This window comes from Morone saxatilis, unplaced genomic scaffold, assembly GCF_004916995.1.
Source record: "Morone saxatilis isolate NCDOM2014 unplaced genomic scaffold, NCSU_SB_2.0 Contig10, whole genome shotgun sequence".
Lineage (NCBI taxonomy): Eukaryota > Metazoa > Chordata > Actinopteri > Moronidae > Morone > Morone saxatilis.
In genome coordinates, this window is record NW_023339652.1 from 4,768,838 (window position 1) to 4,780,850 (window position 12,013).

At 40.0% G+C, this 12,013-nt stretch overlaps 1 protein-coding gene across 2 annotated transcripts in view; it reads right to left on the reverse strand.

The window, feature by feature from the left end:
* The window catches only part of lin7a (lin-7 homolog A (C. elegans)), a 35,537-nt gene extending 23,882 nt beyond the window's left edge, over positions 1–11,655 (reverse strand). For both annotated transcript variants that reach the window (XM_035672946.1, XM_035672938.1), the window contains exon 1: positions 11,570–11,655. In XM_035672946.1, coding sequence (XP_035528839.1) covers positions 11,570–11,606 — 37 coding nt within the window. In that variant the 5' untranslated portion in view covers positions 11,607–11,655. The remainder of the gene's footprint in view (positions 1–11,569) is intronic.
* Positions 11,656–12,013: the final 358 nt, after the last annotated feature.

Consider the following 12,013-nt stretch of genomic DNA (forward strand, 5'->3'; position numbering starts at 1 on the left):
GGAAAGAAATAACTACTAAACCATTACTATTCTTTGAGCATTGGCCATTACTATTCTTCAGAATCCCTGTATCCCTGTGCATACTAGGAGACACAAATGCTCTACAGGTGGCCCAAACTATCGGCCAGAGAATACTACTAAACTGTAAAAACAGACTACAACTCACTTTCTCAAACATATCCTCATAAAACGTATAAAATCTACAAACTCAAATAAATAACAACGACACCACACATCTTCTTCTCTGTGCGCATCCACAGTTAATCTCTCTATTTCAATTTTCTGTATGCTTTCAACCTGTATCCACCCCCACCTTTTACCATTTGCCAAGTCAACAGTGAGGTAAAGGTTAATATATACCATTAGAAAATCAAGTGTCATCATAACAAGCAGTAAGTTTCTCCACACAGTCATCATACTACAAAGCTGTACTAGTCTCTATTCATAGTACATAGTGGTGGACACAAACTGTGTGTAGAGGCATGACACACACACACACACAGATATTGAATTCTGGGAATATAGAGTAACTCAATAAAGCAGGCGGCAGATAGAGGAGCTTTTACTGTTTGCAGACCTGTGGGAGACAAGAAAATAACTAATCTTGAGCTCTGGCTATGTGAAAACTGTATAAGGCCATACAAAGGAAACGTGAAACACAGTAAGATTTTAGCCTTTATTGCATTTCACCTTTATACTACATATGGAGACAATGAGCACGCCTCACAGAAATCGAATGCCTGTTCTATTTCAAGTGTTGTGTAATAAAGCACTGAGGATTATATTGATCTGCTTTAAATTGCAGGCTCGGTTCCCTTCGAGGACCGGTTATGGCTCGCGAGAACCAGTCCCGTGAGGATTGTATTGGCAGATAAAAGCTGGCAATCACACGACTCTTCTCAAAGTCTTGTCTAAAGATGGTCACGGGTACAGTATGTGTATATAAAATTAGGCACAATGTTACTTATAACTGTCATAGCGTCTGCCAGCCCTTAATTTTTGCCAGTCACTCTATATCCTGTCCAACCAGCAGTGGTCCTAAGCGTGTTGCTGCCAGTTCCAGTCACCTGATCTCCAAACCCCACGCAGGCACCTGCTTTAATTGACCTTTCGCTAAGCCCCACCCCCCTTAGTTACTGTTGCTATGCCTATCAAGCTGTTGCACAACAAAAAATGCAATCTACAATGGTAACGCTACTCTAAATTCTTAATAATTCTTTTAATTAGGGGTTCCCAAAATTGATGACTTGGACACTTACTAGTGGAAAGGTTTAGCAAACAGTCTAGAACATATAACAGCCTATTTTCTCCTGCTCCTTGCCAGATTGTCTGTTGAGCCATCTGTGTTCTTGCCTTTTTGCCTGTTTTCTGTCTGCCCTGTTTTTTGACCCTTGCCTGCCTTTTTGGACACTCTGCCAGCTTGTTTATGCTCCTTTGTGCTCGGTTGTCCGTTCTGACTGCTACCCTGTTGCCGACCTTTGCCTGCCTCAACCATTTGGTAACTGTACTTTTAATTCATCTGCCTTGTCTGAGGGTCAATTGGAGTCCAAGCCTTGCTTTGGAGGCGTCTCAAGAACATGTGGGCAGGGTGCAGGTTGTATAATACTTTCCTTTGTTGGCAGCTCACAGTGTTAACGGGGTTGGTTCGTGGTATCTATAACCTACATACTAATAGTTTTGGTTTTGGTTCTGCTGAGGTTCTGAGATTTCTGCCTCCGTCCCAAAACAACAGAGGTAAATGGAGTTTTGTTTATGCTTTACACTGTATTGGAAAATGGCATTTTGTAACAGCAACATCTCCTTCCTAAAATCGTGTCTTAGGATGATTCACAGCCCGCCCTGTCAGCAGTTGTTATAGTTATATTTCCTCAGTAGAAAGTAGTTAGAGTGAAAACTGTTCACACTGAGGTCTGTGGATTATCCAGAGTGACTGGGAGAATCTATGTTGCTGTTTTTAATGCTGTATAAAGCCAAAACTATCTGCATGGCTAGATACCACTAAAGGTATTGTAATTTCTATAAACCAACCCTTATATATCTGGCTCTTCAGCTAGTAAATGTTCCAGTATGTTCAATAGCTAGTCTCTAACCGTGCCTGTTTGCTGTCTAAAAACCCTTTTAGAGGGGTTTTCAAAGAAAACAGCTGCCTGCAGCAGTGAGAGTGAATCACAATAGTACATTTATGGACCAACTGAGGTTATCATTATCTGTAGGTTCATCCCTATTTGAACATTTTGGTTACAGCCACGTTAACTATTTTCCTCTGCAAAAGAAATCCACCATACAGGGTTGATATTCTGCGATAATATTTTCTATCAAGGTGAAATGGTCAGTTTTTCCCCTACGCCTGAATATCAAAAAACACCGATTCTGAATAGCTTGTAATGAGCTGGTACACGTCCAAGCAGCAAGGGCATCTGTCTAGGAGGTTTATGAGCATTTCTTTCTCATTAAACAGAGGTCAAGGGCCATCCAGAAAAGACGTTTTTTTTCTCTCTCTCTGCCATTATTTGCGTTCACATTCTCATTAGCACCACTTACTTTATCCACATCAAGGACTTTGACGAGGCGTTAGGAATTTTACTTCAAAGATTGATTCTGCAGACATTTTTGGTGGTGCTTTCATCTCACTGATCAGAAGTGATGCCTGTCCATTTCCTGATGTAATCTTTCTAATTTTGAATTCTATAAAGCTTTGCATCAGATGAGCTGCACAGTTTTAATTCAATTAAATGTTCCAATGTTACCTACACTGACAGCAAATGTAATAGCGTAAGCCTGCTCTTGTCAATATATGTCATGTCCCTTTTGCAGTTGTATCCCATTGTAACAGTAATGGATAGAGAACAAGTGATTACAAGAGAATGTAATTGCAGGTGTGCACAGAAAAATTAGTGGTAATAAGTGCTAATCATATATCTCTCTGGTTCACACTGAGCAGCTCAGAGGTAATGAAATGTCTGCTGGCACCGTATTGGCACACTTTCTCTTTACTGCTTTCAGGGATATCTAATCCAACACAGAAAGAATATGTCTGAGAATTTTCTGCTTTGCTGTCATGATATTTTTCATACTGCTGTGCACATGCTGAATTATTTCTAGCACATAATACAGTGCAAAAAATCCCTCTGCTTTTTGTTTGTGTCTTCAACCCAAATGAACTCACACAGATGCTCTGCATGCTTGACGTAAAAGTGGGACATCAGATGAGCTGTGTGACGGATCAGAGGGGTGTAAAAACCCAGGGGGAGAGGCATCGGAGGGCGATTGTGTTCCATGACAAAGCAGCTGACATGACTGCTGGGGGTCAGAATTACGTCACATTCAAATGATTCCTGAATCAGATGTGCAGCGAAATGACATACTACATTACCTAATAGTCTAGCAGTGAGAGGGAGAAAAAAAAAGGCAAGACCCTGTGCACTTTGATATCAATGACATAACCCACACCCATCTCATGTTATACCTTCAGCTAGGAAAAGAGGCTGACAGAACAAATGAAGCATAGTTGAAGATAACACCAAGTATGCGCTCAACACCCACATGGTGTGCCTGTTATATGCAGTCTATGAATAACTTCAGCTGGAGGGTAATACAGGAAACGTGATCCCGCCCATGACTTACCAACTCTGCTATGCGATAACATGCATGAACACTGCTGGATTTGACACTTTTATATCCAAAATGAAGAGAGCCCAACCGATATGGAATTGTTTAGGCCGATACTGATTCTGATTTTAGAGGGGAAAAATTGCCAGATTACCAATAAAACTGCAAATATAGTACGTTTTGCACCAATATGACTATGTAAAGGTACTCAGGAGGATGCTTTCTTAAATAAATAACTGCACAAGCACTGTGTTCAAAGTACTGGAAAAACGTCTACTCCACTAGTGGCAAATATAGTACTTTTTACTCTGCTACATTACTTTGACTGTTGTTATGGTTACTGGGTTCTTTACACATACATACACATAAGATTTGACATACAAAAAAAGCATTCTTATAAAATACAATGTACTATTATAGATTAATTAAGTAATAATAATCTTAATATAACACGGAACACAGAACAAATTGTAGTATTGCTATTTTCACTTAAACTTGCATTAACTGTTTTTTGGTCACTTGGCAGCAGCAGAAACAAGCTGTGAACACAAAATATTAATATAATATATTAAATATCATCATATGGCCAACTTTTTAGCATACAGTTGCTTATTTACACATCCTGCAGACCTAGAGCAACATTAGCATTCATGCGGAGTGGTGTTTCTGGCCACCTGATGAAATATTCACTCTCTTTCGGCTCTTATTTTGCTCTCCATCAATGCCTGAGGGAAATACTTGGCTCTTTAACTGATAAACGCTCCACTATGTTCACAAACTTTGCCTACCTGCTGTTTGGTGCTACAGGTAGTGGGTTTTAGGAGCTTTCCTGCTGTAAACGGATGCCTGCTGCATCTGTACATGACCTTGATGAGCGTTGTGTGAGTGAAACAAATCAAACCGTAATGGGCCATAAAACCAAAAAGATGGAAAAAAAAGTAAATGCTCCATAGAACTGAGGGGAACTCAGTTTGACGCTATGGTAAAAAAAAAAATTACGTAATCATGTCATCATCATTAATTTTAAAAAATTGATTATGCAGCTTTAACCTCATGTTATTACTAATTATCATGTCATTCCATAGTCTGCCATTCAGTCCCTGCCCTGAAGTAGGCCTGAGCATTTCTCACCTGTTGTGTAACTCACTCTTAGCATTCCAGCCTTCTTGTTCCTGCCTGCCTGTCTTTTTGCTTGCCTTTTTGGAATTTCAGCCTGCATACCTTGCCCCCTTTGTCCTGACTGCCTGTTACCAACCCCTGCTTTTGACCAGCAACACAATAACATTTGCTTTTACCTTACGTGTTTGCCTGAGTTGTGCATTTGAGTCTGATATCTGTCTTACTCAGCTGCTACGTAAGTAAAATACTCAACTCTTCCGCGACCACTAGACTCCTCAGTAATCCTGACCTAATCACTGAAAATGCAGTGTAGGGGAATCAAGTTCCACCCTCAAGTCCTTTATTGTACTGTAATGACTCTATCTCAACCCAGAGACCCACAGTTTTGTGCTCTAGGGGATTCAGTGGGTCCAGATGTGTGCAACATCTGTACAAGTTTTACATCACCCCAATGGAAAATGTACACTCAATCTCCACACTGACAAGTGCAAGTCTGCTAAATTTAGCGTATCTCTGAAGCAGTCAGACTGTATGCAATTAGGTCATACTTGCTGTGTAGTTTGACAGATTTTTTCTCCAAAGGAGGAGAAAAGGGAGCTGATGCTGCTGTATCTAAATGAGGATTTTTTTTTTAAGAACGGTGACACAAGAAAAAAATCTTTCTCTCATTATCTGCCAGAGAAGGCTTAAAAAAAACTCTAAGGTATTGCAATGTGAAAAGGACAATCATGAGTTCTGAGTCTTTTGATGTCTTTGAAGAGTTGTAACACCAACCAAAATAACTTGTGTGCATCCTACATCAAGATATAGTTACAGTGCAATGCAGTGCTGCCATATTAGGCACAGTGATAACAGCAGCAGAGATCCTGTCAGCAGTTAATTTCCCTCTGCTATACTTAGGATGAGGGCATTCTCATTAGTGATGCTTAATGATTAAGTTAGCGAAGTTTAATGCAAGTTTTTTAATTAAGTGACTGTCAAGACTTCACTAATACTTTTTTCGAACAAAGTTTCCATTGTGCGTTGATAATGGAATCACAATATTATCATTACAGAACCTACAAAAAAGTTAAATGTAGCATTAAAGTCCCTAAAACCTTTTTTCAAATAAGTATGCCCCACAGATTTTACTGCTGGCTCTTCCCTCCACTTTTATGATGAGTTCAAGGGGTTCTCGTGCTTCAAACAGAATCAAAACAGTAGTAGAGGAACTGTATCATTTTCCAAGAAGTTTCATGCCATATTCCTTTTCTTTTTCACATCAAACTGTAAGATCCGGAGTGAATGTGTGAAGGGCCAGGGGCCTCGCGGTCTCTTCAACTGGGATCGTGTTTACTGTGTTTGCAAGAAGAGTGGGAAGTAATTGAAAAATTTGTGATAGTTCCGGATTCATGAGTGATGATGTACACTAGAATTATCTAATTTTTGTTGTTTACTGATGCACTATTAATCATTTTTGAAAACGGAGCGAGACAACTTGTTGTTGGTCGCCTAGCAACAGTGTTCATAAGACTTTAATCACTTGAATGCCAAACATATACTTGACTTTCCATGTCGAAAATATTATTTCATGATGGGTGTAAAGAGTAAACAGGCGAGCTAGCAAAGCATTCACTGTTAATAGAGCTAAACAACCTCTATTAAAAAGATTACTTAATGTTTTCACCACACAAAGACAACAGCACAAGAAAAGAAGAATAGTAGGAACAAAAGATGAAACTGCATGTTTTATGTGTATCCAATTAGAATGGAAATTAGAACACACAAACCCTTTGAAAAAGAAAAACCCTATAATAAAACATGAACACTTCTGACAACCTTGTATTTATTGAGCTGTTTTGTTGTCTAGCACTGGTTTCATGAAAAAAAGGGGGCCAAACATCAAGACATTTTTGCAGTGTAGCTACAAAGATTTTTTTTTAAATATATTTTGAGGGCAAACATCATATTGTGTTGTAAGGCTCACAGCAAGAGCTCAACCATTTCTAAGTAATAGTTCCAACACCAGTGAGAAGTCTTTTGTATATAAAATAGGATAAAAACACACATTTTTGAACAATTCTTCACTTGTACTTCCATAAACACGCCAGAACATAATGCAGTTAGTGGGAATGTTGTATTTGATTAGGGGGGGTCTCTAATGTTCTCGGAAAAAATAAGTCTCTTGGCTATTCTAACATTACAAAAAGTTACCCTGTCTCTCCCTCCCTCTGGGGTCTGTGGAAAGGCTTTCTTACCAACTAAGGCAGAAACAGTCAAAAAACTGAATAAGGACAAGTTGGCACAGAACAAAATAATTCCTGGAAGGACCTAATAATCATAGATGTATTATAAAAGTGCAAAAGCTTTGAATAGAGGATTTTGAAAAAAAGTGTGTTTATATTGCTTAGATAACAGGTCACATATTGAACAAAACATAGTCCTCACATGATATTACAACCATAATGACAACCATGATTGCCTGTGTGGCACCATACTCTGGAAACTCATTTCCCTGGGCTCCTCTAAGATCAGGCTGTGACTAAAAAAGGTCAGCCTAATCATTCGCTGATTAAAGAAAAGGCACAGAGCTGAACAAAGCCACAGTGACATATAATGAAGGCTTCAATGCTCGACAAAGCTCCACAACATTGTTGTGGGGATGTGTTCACACTGGGCCGTGTTCCAGTTTTCTGGTATAATTAGTCAATTTATAATAGTGGCAGAGATGAGTGTAATTCATTTTCAGTACTTAGAAGTGTCATTTTGACAAAACTGCAGTGATGTAAATAAACACGTCCACATCAGAGGCCGAGCTCATTAAACCATGCAGCCGTGATTAAATCTCTGAAACCTGATGATTCTCTTTTCAAATTCTGACTTTGATTATTGATTGAAATGTCACCTTCCACCTCAGCAGATGTCAGAAAAGGCTTAAATTACCTTTCTCTGACTCCTCTCCTACCATCATACCCTGAGAGATGCTATCTGGATGCCATGCATGCTAGAATAAAAGCATCCTGAAAGGGCCATCTGCCACCGCCACTTTGACCTGGGTGTCCTTGGCGCCCTTGGCTACTCCGCTGCTAATTCCAACCATAAAAACTGAAATAATCACACTCTGAAAGAGTAAAATGGGACGACAGGGCTTTACCAAACAACTCCTGTCCCCATGCCAAGAGAATTAGCTCTAATTTGTCCTACTGCGACGATCCCCTCGAAGCACGACAAATAAATCACTCCTTGAGGGCTAATGGCTCCTGAAGGAGCCTGTGGTGAAAGCAGAGACTGAAAACATTGCGCTTATTGTCTTCTTTATCCTGGCTAATTACTAGACAGTGCCCTTCCAAGACAATTCATTTAAGAACCTTTATTTCTGTATTATAAGGAAGTGGGTTGAGATATAACCAGCTATGAGTGACGTCAGCCTGTCAGCAGCCCTCTAATCCTTCAAATCGCTCGTGTGACTGAGAGCATGTGATGGAAATAAGGTCTGGCCTCAAATCAGTAAACTCTCAAAGGGAAAACAAGGACTAGGGCAGTAGAGTGCTGCAGTTATTGCTTTCAATCTATTAAGACCGGAGGCTATAAACAGTACAGAAATAGTTAAACTAACCAAATGTAGCCACACAGTAAATCAAAAAAATCACCAAAAGGGGTCGTACTTGAAGGAGTAAGGGCTTCTTTCTAGAGTTGCTATTTTGAAGTGGTGTTCAATAGCCTCGCAGGAAGGAATGCACTGAAACCGCTTTCTCTATAGGCAGCTGGCCTATAGGCCAGAATGTGATGCAGCTACAAGATGTTGCATTCTGTGTAGGGGAACACAACCCACCTTTTCTCAAATTGAAAATCTATCGCTTTCATGTCTTTCCTAAGGTACCATGAGGCTATCGCTGTTTTTCTAGCTGTATAACCAACAGCTGAAAGCACAAGTTTGCAGCTGTATTTTTGGGTTATCAAAGGTCATCCTGGGAAATGGAGGAAGTCACTAACTGAAGCATAAGTCCTGTAAAACATTAAAGACAGATAATACTTGCAGTAAGTGTTTGAGAGTGTGGTTCTCTTCTAATCATACACTGTCTAGACATGCACACTAAATCCATCCCAATTATGGGATGTAGATATACGAGGTCTTAATATACATCAGTTGCTAAAAGGGTTATATGTTATATATTTTGTTCACAGTAAAGTTGATCCTCCTTTAGGGTGGCTAATTTCAATCCAACTGTTAAGCCATGCTGGTAGCACGGTTCTATGGATTGTTTATCGGTTGGTTACAGTTCAGACTTTCCCAACAGTATAGTGTATATCATGAAGTCAATATTTGTGCTTTTGAATATAATATATCAACAACTATTGGATGGATTGCCATGTAATTTGGTACACACATTCATCTCCCCCTCAGAATAACTTTGGTGATCCCTTAATATTTGATCTAGCAAATGTTAACCTGCTAACCCACTAAACTAAGATAGTGAACACAGTGAACATTATACCTGCTAAATATCAACATGTTGCATTTAGCTCAAAGCACTATGCAGCTAGCTTTAGGCTTTTGTTTTGTTCATAGTTGTTACAACTTAAAATGACTGCACACAATCTCTCTGTTGGCAAAACGGTCCACATCTAAACTAGTGTCACTCATTCTCTAGGTCTCTGACACGTCCTTGACCAACAGCAACTGTGATTCACCCACAATGATCTCTGCTTTTCATGTCAAAAAAGGCTGCCGTGTCTGGGACTTGCCTATTTGTCATTTAATGCCAGCTCTAGAGAGAATTCAGGTGGTTTTATAAATCATTCAGGGAGGTTCAGATCCATTGTCCTTGATAGGGTGCTTGTGCTTGCTTATCACAGTCGTTTCCTCCGACAATAACAGGAAGGCCAGTCACGAAAAAAAAAAGTCATCCTGCTGTGGCCCAAGCCAAGTGGGAGCTCTGGAAATGAACATCTCAGTCCGTTTCCTCCCTGCGTGTTTGACACACTCAGCAACTCAGCAGCTAAAGCCTACTCCCAACACAAGACGAGGCTACCTTTTCATTAGCAATTATAGTGTTTTCTCGAAAGTGGCAGCAGCTGAAAAAAGAGACCCTGTAATGTTGCCTCTCTCTCTCTCTCTGACGGCTTCTGTGTGAAACTATCATTACTACTGCTCGTGCCATTATAGCTGGCAGCCGCTGACTGGTCCTATTCATGCCACAGCATGTGAATATGGATCAGCCCCCCTTGTATACAGGCTGAGGTCACGCCTGAATCACTGCCCCAGCAAATGACTAAGATCAGATAAGGCTGAATGCTGACATTTTACCAAGATGGAAGACGATTCTTTTACCCTCAGTGTTTAAAAGCTTGTTTATCAGTACAGCTAAGCCCCTTTCTATAATTCTATAAGATGAGTGGGTTGGAAAAGCGTTACTTGTATTGTATATATATTTGCCTGATGCAATCTTAGACTCATTTCATTAACTCTCCATGGTATAGCACTTCCGAACCCAGCAGATTGTCAGCATCAGTGCATCGGTAAAGCTTCACGGCTCACAAACATTAAGCTTTACTGAAGAACAAATTGCAATTGAGCACATGGACAAACAACTAATTCCTTATAGCGGAAAATGATCAGTTGTGGCTAATCACATAGCAAGTGACAGCAGTCAGATTAATTCCTGCATAATTATGTATGCTCCCACCAGTAAAGTGTATTTATAGTCACCTCTTGTGGCTTAAAAGTGACTGGGGAGCCGATGCTAGCTTTACTTGGCACAGAGGAAATAGTTAAGGTGTCTCCTTTCTCTGTATTTGACAGCATCAATTTCCTATGTAAGACTTGTGCAATATTACATTTTGCCAGCGGATATGCTTTGGTCTAAATGCAATACTTACATTTATTTCAGTTATTATTCAAAAATAGACATTTAACAAAACAGAATGTGGATTTAAAGTGAGTGTGCACTTCTCAGGCTTGTATATAGGACATTTTTTTACTTATAAAAATCTCCCAGTGGTATTACTATGAAACTACAAAGGGAACTTTTAGGTTTGCTTGAGCTTTGGTAAAATATCTTTTTTATGGGAAGGATAGCAGCACTTAAATATAATCCTGGAGGCATTACTACCATGTGAATTAAGTCAGGGGATGCACAAATATGTGTTTAAGTCACATGGTCTGCAATTACATACTACCTCAACTGTTGGTAAACACTACCTGTGGTGCATTAGCAAACCAGGCTGGGTTTATTATACCATCAGAAAATACCATTCGCCTTTAATTGCAAAATGTGCATGCATACTGTATGTTTCCAACAGGTACAAAAACAGACAACAACCGCGGTAACCTGCCTAGATTGCACCTGCCCAGTTCAAATACAAAAGTTGTCTCCTATGTAACAAAGTGGATTCTCATGCCAAAGCGATACAGTAGCTTTTTGTTAACAGATAAAGAGCGAAAACCGAGCTGAAACGGGATAACATCACCGAGGAGGGTTACATAATAAAGATGGGAATTTACGAAACGCACTGTAAGCGGTGTGAGGATATCACATCCGTCAGAAGAAAAAAAAAATGATGGAGAATTAATGAATGTGCACATAAAGACCCCGCAATAATACAACAGAGGGAAACAAGCGCTCCACTCTGCAAAACGCACACAACGGAGAGGCTGGACGTTTTCATTTCAGAATAGCGTGAGCTCATATTGCCTTCAAATAACGACCCGGACAGACAATTTGTGGGGAAATCCGAGTCCGGCACAAAGAACCGGGACTACCCCGGGTTGCCAGTTCCTTGCCTAAGTTTTCAAAAACGAGGGTGGAGAGAAAAAAGCCACGGATGATAAGCAGAAATCGCAAAGCTCCAAGCGCCTTACCTCGATCCAGAGAGAGCGGTTGGACCACTGTCGCCATGACTGCTGTTTACTGGAGACTGGAGACACTACCGGAGCTGCAGCATCACAGAGAGAGAGAGAGAGAGAGAGAGAGAGAGAGGGAGAGAGAGAGAGAGAGGAGGGGAGGGGGGTTAATCTACCTCCATCCACATAATATCTCATCACCTGGAATTGATTGCATAGGAACAGCAGCTTTACACACACACACAGTTATAGGGGAAAAAAGCTCCATCTTAACAAAATGAGGCAGAACAGTCCGCTACTATGAAATATAAAAGATATGTGTTCAAGAATTTTTTTTTCAAAGCTTAAAGAAAATGTATTTGTAACACTTAATACAAGATTAAATTGCTCGTCAAGATGATTTTGCAGCTGAGTAACTAAATAAAAAGACAGGAGACAGATTTAACTCGAGTACATAATATG